Genomic DNA, 12,383 nt, shown 5'->3' with positions numbered 1-12,383 from the left:
AGACTGGTCCTGGGAGGCTAATTACCAAGGGCATCAGGTCATCTCTAGGTGAGAAAAAAGAAGTAAGGCTTTTTGTTTCAAGACCTATGTTCTAGACTCAGGAGAGGAGAGGAGGTCCAAACATGCTTCCACAGCTGCTTATGTGGTTTCCACACAAGCCAAGGACAAGTTAGGTCATCCCACCTGAGGGGCTGTTGAGACAGGGCAGCTGCAGCCAGACCATCTGCACCCCTTGTATATGACCACCTTGAATGGATAGGCGGGCAGGTTGGTTACTGTGCCTTTGGAGGGGGTTGCTCTAGCAGACAGGCCCTGCCTAAGAAGGAACAGTGGCTACCATCCTGGCCTCCATCAGGATCAGAGCACTTAAGAAACACAGGCACCTAAACTCACTCAGGAGATTGGGGCCCAGAGTAGATCTTGTCCCCTTGCTGAGATGTGACTAGGATTGGTGGGCTGTGAGTGCCAAACTCATCAGACTGCTGCTACTGCTCCTTCCTCAGTTTACTAGGGCTGCTTAACCCTGTAAATCTTTTCCTTAAAATAAGGACAGGTTTAGAGGCACCCTCATCTGGAAATGACCCTTGGGCAATAACCCAGGAGAGAAAGCAGGAAAGGCTGAGTGTTTGGTCAGCTTGAATCAGGCCAGTGCACTGGAGACACCACACCTACTTCAGAGGGCTACCGGGATCGGATCGGCAATGACTGAAATCCTGCACTGAGAGACATGAACAGGCCCTGGATTAGCTGGCACCCCTCATCACCACCAAAGGGATCTGAGCTTAAAGGTATCGAGGTGTGTGTAGAAGGGGAAGATTTGGGAAAAAAACTTAAAGGGAGGTAAAATAACAGAATTCCTCTTCAAAGAGGTCCTTTCTGAAACTTGACAGCTCCTTGGTCACCACCCTTTAATGAAAGGCCTCCCAGATTTCCTTGGAGGAACCTAGAGCCTCAGGTAAAACCATGAGTTTGACTTTGCTGCAAAGCAGCAGCGCACATGGCTGCACCTCTGCAGGGCAAACTCATCCCTTTTCATGTGCTCAAGCATGTTAGTTGGTACAATAATGTGCTTGAGTTTAACAGTAAGGCTGCAGGACCATGGGAAAATACTTTGGCTACGTTGTTAAATAGCACATCTAATGATTACGTCTTCAAAGTAGGCGTTTTTCTCCTCTTTCTACAATTCCTTTAATTCAAGGAAATCAGATGAGATACTGAGCCTCACTGAGGAGTCTTACTTTCCTCATCCAAACAGTGCCAATTCCTGTGCCTTCAGGTTGTGAGGATCAAATGAATACAACCTGAGTTCTAAGGGCCCAGCAGGCAGTGACTGCTGCCCACCCCACCCAAGACTGGGCAGATCACAGCCTCTTCCCCAAGGGCTTTGGTACAGTGAGCAAAATCACCCTGGTGAGGAAGAGATGGGACCACTCTCTTTGCAGAGATGGGCCCCAGGCTGGCCTGAAGCTTTTGGTTGGCCCTTCTCACTGCCTAGACAACGGGTTCATCAGGAGTGGGATGTGTCTCCACTGAGCCCTGTGTCCTCCACGTGATCACTGTTGTTACCTGTGCACTGGACCCCTCTAAGTATCCAAGCCCAGTGTCAGGGAGCCTGGTGGGGGGTCAGGAAACCCAAATATCAAATAAGCATTCCTGTGGCCTCCCTCAGGTAACTCAAGTCTCTGGAGGGAAGAGGTTCCCTGCCTCTTGCCAGCCAGAAGGGACAAAAGGAAAGACAAGTGCCTTTCTCTTCGCTGGGCTATTAAGCAAAGTAAAGAAGCCCAGTGCCAGGGAGGCCTCAGGTCCACTTCCTTTGCTCGGAGTACACGTGTAAGATGTCTACCTCAGTCACAGGGGGCCTGTGGGGAAGGCCTGTGTGTGATAAACTCTAATCTCAAGGAGTAATTCTGGACTTCACACACCTATGGCCATCATCTCCTCTCTCAACAGTGACAACACTTTATACAAACATGCCTGACTAGCTTTTATGGAACACACATGCCAAGTTCTTTAATTGATTTTATTTTTTACATAAAAAGTTCAGTAAAAATTGGATAAAGTAAAGTGATTTTAAGCAGTAAATCAATCTTATCAACATAGCACAAGGCTGGCCAAAACCACAAGGCAGCCTGCTTTGGAATATTTACATGATAACAAATTAAACCTTGCAGGAGAACTTATACCATCCTTACAAAGTCTTCCTGTGATCCTAGCACGTAGAGGCTAAAAGCGAAACAAAAAACAAAAACCAGGAAAAACAAACAAATTATTTTCAATATATTCACATATACATTAAAATATAATACAGATCTTCAGGGTAAGGGGGTTGTGGGTGGGGATGCGCATGAGTCTGTGCGCTGACAGCACCGCCAAGGAGGAGACCCAGGTGTGAGAGTGGGGTCAGGCCTGGCCAGGGTCTCAGAAGGGAAGGTCTCAAGGGCCTAAGCCCTTGCCTCTGATGGCCTCTACCAACAGCTCACAACCAGGGACTGCTTGTTGTAGATGGAGCTCATTTTTGTGGCTTTCACCTGAAATCTGCAGACCTGAATTCCCCAGGGTGATGTGTCATCAGTAGCACAGCCCTGTCAGTGGGGTGGGGTGGGGCAGAGAGGGCCCACAGGATTTCTTCTCCCCAGTCTGTCCTACCAGCTTGCCCGTCCTCCCACCCTGGCCCGGTAGGTCACTCTAATTCAGTGTCTTCTTTGGGTTTGTAAACAGCCCCAAACTTCTGCATGTACTTCTTAATGTACTCCTTGGTTTTGTGTTTCACATTCTCATTGCACTCCAGGTCCTCAGGGTTCTTACAGTACTTCAGCTCCTTATTCATAACGCCGTGAGTCAGCTGTCCAGGACACAGGAAGAAAGACCACAGCCACCAATCAGAGTGGAAATGATTTGAAGGGGTAGACCAGCCTGCTGCCTTGGGGCCCTTCTTACCAAGACTGACAGCTGACCAAGGGGGTAGTTGGGGCAGGCTGTTGCTGGGATCACCAGAAAGGGGAAGCTCAGCTCTTAGAGAACCTCCCTGCCTGTATCTTCCCTCCCTGTTCCTGTGTCCCCAGCCTGGGCATCCGGCAAGGAAAACCCACTTTCTATGATGAAAGAGACCTTCTTAGAAGGTGCAGTTTGCCCAGAACATTCTAAGACCACAAGTAGGGGGAGTACCTTGCGAGCTAGGTGTTTGAAGTCTTCAGTTGTGGTAATTCTTCCCACTTTGCAGTCAGGTTTCCGGTAAGGGTTCAGGCACTGGACAATGAACTGGGACATCTGCAGGCAGAGAGAAGAGAATATACTGCTTAATAGCCCAGAGGTGGCATGAAGTTGTACTGAGGAAATAATCAGAAAAGACAGCAAAGTAGAGCCAGCCAATCCTTCCCTTTCCCTCACTCAGGTTGGCTAGTGTGGAAAGAAGAATGCTAGTATGCCAGTGGGATATAAGAGAAAAGGACCCCGGGTCAGCCTTGAGGGGGAAAAGCTCCCTTGGATGGATGAACAAGCCTGACAGAGCAGCAGATGGAGGGACCGAGCAGCAGGACTCCACTGCTGAATCTCATGGCAGCCCCAGGCTTCAGCTAACAGATCTTGTGTCCTTGGCATAAAGAGACTATAGCTAAATTCTCTGCCCCTGGAGGCAGGGCAGACAGGGCCTTTCCAGGCCACCATTTTGTTATCGAAGGCTACTTAGTCTGTAAGTGTTGCACTTCATTTGAGTCACACTACATCAGTGCCAAGCAGATGGAAGCATGGTATGGCAGCTGGCTGGAGAAGCTCTGGAGTAAAACCCTTTTCAATACACAACTTCCAGTGTCCCTCTGAGTTATTTCTGTACTGTCTGTCCTACCCAGTGGCTCTCAAAAGAGATCCAGGCACAGGACTCCTGAAGTATTTGTGGTGCTAAGATCCCAGGGGACAAAGGGAGTGAGGAGGTCAGTGATAGCGACTTTGCCATGGAGCACCATGAACAGGGTGTACCTAGCCCTGTAAGTCATTGAGCTTTGAGATGTTCAAAGAACAGGCTAAAATACAAGGTAGGCACTAAATAAACAGCTGATAGTTGGCTGAGCTGCAATGCCAATAATTTTACACAGGGACAGTGACAAACTAAGTTTTATCCCTAGGGAAGGCTTTTACTCAAAGTTTTCCCGTGGTCTCCTGGCCTTCATACTGTCTCCCTTCAATCTATCCCCAAATACAATAGGAAATTTCTTTATTCCCAGCTTAAAATCCTGCAGTGGTTCCCTGTAACTCATAGACACACAGGCCCTATATAAAGTAGCACAACACTGTTCAGCCTCATCTTCCAACACCCCTCGCAAACTCTGTGCTACAGTCCACAGATTCCCCGGAAGGGACAATGCTTTCTTTTGCCTCTGGACACTCTACTGCCTGAATTACGTCCCTCCTGAGCTACCTGGAGAACTTCTACCCCTGATTCAAGAGCCCTTCCTGACACCCTGAATAGTGGCCTCAAGCCCTATTGTGGCACAATCATCACACAGCTGCCACACACAGTTGCTTATTTACGTGTCTACTTCCAACCGACCATGAACCACTTCAGTGAACAAAGGCTGGAGTGTAGAATCCGGATGCCTTGAGGCAGAAAGGGTTAGTGTCCTGATAGCTGGAAACACACTTCCAGCAACATAAAGCTTTCTCCCAATCACTTCATCAGGCAGCCACCAAATGAGGTGTCACAGAAAGAGAACTAGACTTCAAGCCAGAAGGCATGAGTTCAACTCTTCTGTCTACAGGTTGCCTTCTCTGAACCTTGAGATCCTCCACCAACATAAGAGGAATGACAGTTCTGGTCTTGCCTACCTCAAGCGCTTGCTGTAGGGTAAAACGAGATCATGGGTATAAAAGTGCTTCTTACCTAATTGTAAAGAATCACACCAATGTGTCATCACATAACCACCGCACAGTCAAATCACAGAAGCAAGGGAACACCCAAAAGCAGGGCAGCCTAATGTTACAAATAGCACAGCCACCAAACCTTACCTCTTTTCTGAATACTTCTTTGCTCTTCTTAGCTAGCTCACTGGAGGTGTCTGCTTCTGCTGTCTTAGGCTTTTTTGAGGTCTAGAAATGGAAAAGAAAACACAACAGTGTGGGCATGAGAGATCAGCTTAGTGACGCCCTGTTCTTCCAGAACCTTCCTTTCTTTTCCCCCAGGTGAGATACCTGACTCTTGGTATTAAGATCCTAAAGGGACACGGCCTGGAGTCAGCTTAGCTGCTGTTACCACTCTCACCTCATGTTTAAATCCTGTCATCTGGCTCTGGCCTCGTTCCTATAAACCAAGTTCTAATTCTCTACCCTAAGTCTAAGCTACATCTCTGATGTAGCTAAACATCTGTTTCAGGGTGACTTTCTCTGCAGAGGAAATGTGCTCTGTGACTTGGACACTCAGGCCCCTGTTCTGAGCTGCAGTGTCAAGTGAGGCCCTGTTTTGATGAACTCCACCTCTCCCATCTCTGACATTCTAGGATTCCAGGACAAAGACAAAATGCTCTGTTCTGAACACCTTTTGCCACACAACTGAAAGGTCCAACCACATCATGGTCCTCATTCAAGTCACTCCACTCCCCTTGGATACTCATCACTTTTCCTCCAAAGGCAGAGCTGGCCCGACTGTAGGAGACAGTCTCAGCATGCAGGAGATGCTCCTTGGAGGTTGGTATCCTCAGTTCAGGAGTGGAAAGACTAAAAAGGCATCTAAGTATCTGAGGGGGACACGAGGGTCATCCAAATCAGTGAACAGGTGAGTAGGATCTACAACAGAAGATACTCTGTCCCAAGATAGTAAGATGATGACAAACCTAGGAATATTCCCTTCCAGCAGTGCTGGGGGGAGTGGGGAGACTGCCAAGTTCCCCACAACCAGGCACTGCTGAGAGGTGAGAGCACTTGCCATGCAAAGTCATCTCCCCATACCTTTGCTCACCACCAGCCATCAAGCCTCTTCCTAGTAAATGTACCTTTTCATGGAAAAGATTATGCGTATCCCCTCTGTGAATACAAGTCACTTCAGATGGATGCAGAAGCTGCAGCTGGTATGATAGGTACTTCGTGTTTTTGCTAGCCGCTTAAAGCACAAAACTTTTTCTATTCCCAACCCACCCTCAGTTCTGATTCCTCTATTTCCATCAACAGTATGAAGGCGCTGGTGATGAAGGAGCTGTTCAACTCCCTCTGCTCTGGATTGGCTCCAGAGAAAGGTGACACTCCCTTGGCTTTGGGCTTCTGTAAATCAGCTTTCTCTGATTTGTTGTAAGAGCTTTATATATTTTCCATTTTTCTACTTTCTGTGGCTACTGGGAACAGGAAAGGGAGGGCAGGGTAGAAAAAACAGATTCTACCTCTGGTTTCAGGAAACAAAACACAAATATCTATTTTCAAATGTTTTGCTTTGGCCCCTTCCCCAGGGTAGTTGGAATGGTCCTCCCACTTGTTGGCATGTGAAGCTACCCAGCCCACAAAAACTGGCAACACCACGCCTCGTAGCCACCCCTCTTGCTCCCTCATCTTCAGAGACGGCCGGCACTCTGTCTATGGAGTGTGTATCTATTTTTACTCCAACCTGAGCACCCAACCCCCACACCTCGTGGCCTTTCTCTCGCCTTTTGAAACAGCCTACACTCTATGTAGTAGGTATCTCTCTAAATAAATCTACCTTTACTCAAAAAAAAGTTTTGCTTTGGGATTTTGTGGTTATTTTTTCAAGGAGTGTAGAGTGTAGGTGTGTTTCACAGTAAGATCTCACTTAGCAAGGGATCAAGAATTGCCTGAATAAGCCAAGGTAATTTCAACACAATCTCAGCTGTTCTCCTGATCTCAAAAATGAGTTATCAACAGTAACAAGTACAGAAGGCCCCTTGAGGTATGACAGCCACCTCAAGGCTCTGGGTCACAAAGAAGAGGCCAGGCTTGCAGTGAGGATACTGTGTAAACAGGAATGTTCTGCTTCCCTCTGAATGGGAGATGTGTTCAAGAAGCTAAACAAATTCAGTGCACTTCTAATTTAATCTCTGACTTGGTGATGTCAGTAGGGCTTGAAAAATACAGTTATAGAGCACAATCCACTGAGCTCTGTCTAGGAGCTTTCCTGGTCCTTTTGCATGCTGTGCAGTTGGGATTAAGAAGGGAAATATTCAAATAGAGGATGCCTAGACTTATATCATGGAAATCATAAACTAAAATGAAGTTCTCTTGGGAGTACTGAAATTCATGTAGCTCTCAGCCTGTGATCTGCAAATGGCACAAGAAATAATTTCAGAAACTGGTTAACAGTTACTCAAGCCCAATGCCAAGCAACACAAGGAGCCAGAGTTGGAGCTGAGGATAGCACTTTATGGACAATGACATGAAACACTTTGGGAACCTTCTCTGCCCCTGGCTCCAGAAAAGTTCCATTTGAAGTGTTAGCATTTCTAAGTATATAAACTTTTAAAATCAAGTGCTATTAACTTTCCCAAATGCCTATGCCAATTAAAAATCCTCTAATACCAGAAAAGACGTAAGGCTAGACCAACAGTCCCCAAAATATAATAGGCTACTTCATGGGGGTAGGGAACATCTATCTGTGCTGCAAGAGGTCTCTTGCTGAGATTCTAGGAATCTACCAGAGACAGGGGAAGAGTACTCTTGAGATATAAAACAGCAGTATGTTCCCCTAGGTCCTCAGCAAGAATGAGTTTGCCTTTTCTATATGTTGGCTCACACCAGGCATCAGTCAACGAGGGATTTTGTTGGAAACCTGTATGAGCAGTGGCCAGATGAGAGCACAGAGTGAAATGAGCAGGCAGAGTGCCTGGCAAAAAGCCAGAGCTTACTGCCTGTAGAAGCTCACCCTGCTGTCAGCTTTCATCTGAGACATCTCTGCAATCCCAAGGAATCTGGTCAGAATATGACTAAGTATGAGTATGAGAAGGAAGACCATGTACCTTCGCATTACCCAAGGGGAGGCTTTACTCCTTCTGTCTTTAAGTAGGGAATGGCTTTAAGCTAACTGGATGGCTCTGGTCACCACACACTCTGTAACTCAACAAATACAAACTCTATCTTTTATTATACATACAGAAAAGACCATGTCATTTAACCTGTATGTCTTGTATCTTAGGAGTGTAGCCTAAGTGAAATGGGTCCTGACAAAGAGCAGGATGTACCCAGCTAATGCTTCTCTCCCCCTGAATTTAATTACTGGAACATGAAATGTAAAACATTATTTAAGGAGGAACTTTTATCTTTCAGGGCAGCCCAAATCCAGAAACAGGGGTTGAGCTATCAGAAACACTATACACGTGATTCAGCCTAAATTCTACAACACACAAACCTGTACACACCAATTAATAAGTTAAGAAAGATCGATCTCTGAAAATAATAAAAACCCAGTATATTCTATTTTGAAGTTGCTACTACGTTTGGTAGCAGGAAGAGCAAAATAATTTCAGTTTGGTTCTAGATCAGGCATTATACACCATACCTTAGTCTGTCAAAGAGGCAGAGTGGGGGGGGGGGTTGTGGTGGGTCCAAGAAATGAGAGGACAGGAACAAAAAGATCTCTAAGGCACTTTCAGGAAGTAGTGTTTCAAAAGTCTGACTACATTACACAGAGGCTCCATGTGCTCCATTCAGAGAGAAGTGGAGTTCATAAAAACCTGGAAATAAGGTCCTTAAGAGGAACCAGCAAGCCTCATACTCTTATCCATTTGGCCTCAAGTGTAGTTTTAGCCTTAGCAGTTACTGATCCCCCAGACAATGACCAGGCTATGTTATCAGGCAAGTTAACTATCTGCTCTGCAGAGATCTGGGCTCTGGTTTCTGATAATACCTTTTCAAATGCGATTTCCTAGTTCCCTCTCCATTGTTGGTAAGTGATTTCATAAAGAATCTTTTTGCAAATTACCCCTAACTCCAAAGATGGGATCATAATTGAAAAGACTCTTGGCCCCTGATTCCACCCTCTCCAACTCCCTCAATCCAATAAATTATACTCTGTAACTACTATTTTCACATAGTATAGTTAGGAAACCTATTATACCTTGTGACTGAATGTTAATGAAAAGCCAGAAGGCAGTAGTAAATAAACTGCTGTCTCTCAATCATGCTAGCAGTCAGTAATGATTTATGCCTGTGGTTCACAAAGCAAAGACATGACTTTACACTGACCACATGATGGATGACGGAAGAGAGTACAAGATGACCAAAGGCAGGGAACAACACTGGAGGAAGAGAGAGGAGGGCTCTCACAGATGCTTAGTCTCCTCATCAAAAGCTTTTAATATCACCCACCCAGAACCACACAGTTCTCTCCAAAGGATTCTTTGCCCATTACATACCTTCCCTATGTTGATACCATATATCCCTACGTTTCCAACAAGCACCTATTTATTGAAGACTCAAACCTAGATGTAACTGCCTACCAGCCATTCTATCCTGGATTCTGCAGGGAGCTCAAATTCCACAATGAATGTATTCCCAAACTTCCTCCTGATCTTTCCTTCATTCCTCAGATTGAATAATGGGACCTTATCTACCCAAGCTAAAAATGAGGATGGTGGACCACACTTGCCTCTTCCATATCAATTTGTTCACTTAGCCCCAAATGATGCCTTTCAGGAAACTTTGCATGAATCTTCAACACCTCCACTCTGAGTTCCTCATTTTGCCTAAACTATTATAATACTCTTCAATCTGATCTCCTTTCTACGAATCTTACCTTTTCAAATGGGTCTGTTTCACTCAAGGGACACATATTTTATTGACTCCTTGCCTTAAAAGCTTATTCACTGGCTTTTATCATACAATAATCACATTGGTAGGACACCAAGATCTCAGACAATTTAAATCTGACCTACTTTTCCTATTTTTGTCTTGCTCACTACCCAAACTCTCACCATGCCAAATTACTTTTACTGTTCGCTATATATGATGCTCTGCCTTGTACTGACTTTATGCCTTTGCAAAAACTGCTTTATCTTCTCAGAATCCTCTTTCCTGCCTACCTTAGCTTTAGGTTAAAATCATGTTTTCTGTGACATATCATTGATGCATTTTCTCAGACCATTAATCACTGTGCTCCCATAGCATTTTGTACACACTCCTACTTCAGCAATTCTCCCATTGTATTCTTGGTTTATAGATGTGGCTATTTCCTTAAACTGAACTTCCTGAAGACTAATGCTCAGTTTTATTTCTCTTTCTATCTCTAAAAAACTAATGCAAGGCCTGTGAATTAGTGAAAATTTGCAGTGGTACAGCCTGTATCTACAAGGGGATTAAAATCTAAATGAAAACCCAAAAGATGAAAAAAACAATGGAGCAGAAGGAATAAACTTGAATAAACACATACCCCACATGTATCCTTCTCCTGTCTTCTGATATGCTAGCTAGGTGAATACAGTTGTAAACTGGTTAGGAATGTTAGATCCAAGTAAGTCCCTAGCTATCTGAGTCAAACTAGACCCTAATGATAGAGACTATGGTCTAGAAAGAAATCCAAAGACTGATACTTTAAGCCTTTGCCTTGTGCATCAAGGCACAGCTGGCTGGAAGATCAAAACTCATTTGTTCCTTCATCTTCTGTCAAAGGGTTAATAACAGAAAAGATGCCTTCATTTATATTTTCTCATTAGAAATACAAGAAAAGGTAAAGCTGACAAATCAGAGATAAAAGCCTAAGAAGCTAAGATACAGAGTGAATGAACATTCAGGTAGTTTTTTGCTGGAAGCATGTGACAGTTATGAGGTTCTTCCCTTAGGTATCTGTCTGTATAAAAATTCTCCCACAGAAACTTCACACACTCCTGGTAGAAATGTACAGCAACTTTAGAAAACAGTTTCACACTTCTTAAAAATTTAGATGTAGATTAGCCATATGACCCAGCAATTCCACTCCTGGTATCTAACCAAGGGAACTGAGAATGTATATCCAAAGACTTGTACACAATTGTTCATACCATTATTGTAACAGCCAAAGAGTGGAAACAACCCAAATGTCCATCAATTAGTGACTGGATAACTAAAATGTGGCACATCTATACAATGGGATATTATTCACTGCTAAAAAGAAACAAGCTATCAAGACATGAAAAGACATGGAGGAACCCTAACCGTATATTGCCTAAGTGAATGAAGCCCATCTTAAAAGGCTACATACTATATATGAAATTCTGTGAAAGGCAAAACTGGAGACAGTAAAAAGATGAGTGGTTGTCATGGATGGGGGAGGTAAGACAGAATGAACAGGGGGAGCACAAAGGGTTTCAAAGCAGTGAAACTATTCTGTATACTACAATGGTAGATACATGCCATTATACATTTGTCAAAACACCAAAAATTTACCACACCAAGAACCCTAAGGCAAACTACAGACTTTGATAATGATGTATCAATCTAGATTCACTGACTGCAAATAAGTGTATCACTCTGGCAGGTTGTTGACAGCAGAGGAGGATGTGCATGTGTGGCCACAGGGGGAATATGGGAAACACTGTACTTTCTGCTCAATTCTGATGTGAATCCAAAATTGCTCTAAAAAATAAAATCTACTTTAAAAAAAAGTTATGATAAGGACCTTCTTCAGACAAACAAAAATGAGAGAATTCATCACCATCAGACCTGAAATACTCAAAATATTAAAGGAAACTTCAGACTAAAGGAAATGATTCCAGATGAAAACTCAAATCTACACGAAATAATGAAAAGTGCTAGAAATGGTAAATATGTGGGTAAATATAAGACTACGCTCCAAGTTATAAAAAAATCTCTTCAACACATAACAAACTATTTAAAGCCAAAATTAATAATATAGTCGAGGATTCATAACACATGAAAACAATAAAATGTATGACAAAAGCACAACGGACAGGAGGGGGGCAAAATGTAAACAGGTTCTTACAATTGCAAATGAAGTGGTATATTACACAATGGTAGACTATAATAAAGTAAATATGCATATTGTAAACCTTAAATACAGCTTCTCAGGCTTTTAGGTCTCAGTATAACTTTGCACTCTTCAAATACTGAAAACCTCCAAAGAGCTTTTGTTCATATAAGCTATGTCTATCAAAATTTACCATATTAGAAATTAAGTCCAAACTGAAAAAAGTAAGTATTTTAAAACAGCATTAACAAACCCATTATTTTAGTATCAATAATTTTTTTTGTGGGAAAAAACCTTTATTTTCCAAAATTAAAGAAATTTAGTAAGAGTAGCACAGGTTTACATTTTAGGACTCTCTCTATGTCAGGCTTAACAGAAGACAGCTGGAGTCTCATTTCCTTCTGCCTTCAACCATGTCACATACCCCTCTGGAAAATTCCATGGCATACTTGTGAATAAATGAGAGTGACAAGGGAATATAGTGTTCTAGTATTATAAA

At 43.6% G+C, this 12,383-nt stretch overlaps 1 protein-coding gene across 4 annotated transcripts in view; it reads right to left on the bottom strand.

Annotated features, from left to right (window-relative positions):
* Nucleotides 1-2,006: 2,006 nt before the first annotated feature.
* SETD2 (SET domain containing 2, histone lysine methyltransferase) overlaps nt 2,007-12,383 on the bottom strand; it is a 114,540-nt gene continuing 104,163 nt past the window's right edge. For all 4 annotated transcript variants that reach the window (XM_032458643.1, XM_032458644.1, XM_032458648.1 and 1 more), the window contains 3 exons: nt 4,999-5,079; nt 3,166-3,267; nt 2,007-2,842 (listed from right to left, as the gene is read on the bottom strand). In XM_032458643.1, coding sequence (XP_032314534.1) covers nt 2,681-2,842; nt 3,166-3,267; nt 4,999-5,079 — 345 coding nt within the window. In that variant the 3' untranslated portion in view covers nt 2,007-2,680. The remainder of the gene's footprint in view (nt 2,843-3,165; nt 3,268-4,998; nt 5,080-12,383) is intronic.

The sequence above is a fragment of the Camelus ferus genome, chromosome 17 (assembly GCF_009834535.1).
Source record: "Camelus ferus isolate YT-003-E chromosome 17, BCGSAC_Cfer_1.0, whole genome shotgun sequence".
In the NCBI taxonomy this organism is placed as follows: domain Eukaryota; kingdom Metazoa; phylum Chordata; class Mammalia; order Artiodactyla; family Camelidae; genus Camelus; species Camelus ferus.
This window is presented reverse-complemented; position numbering and strand designations above follow the sequence as displayed.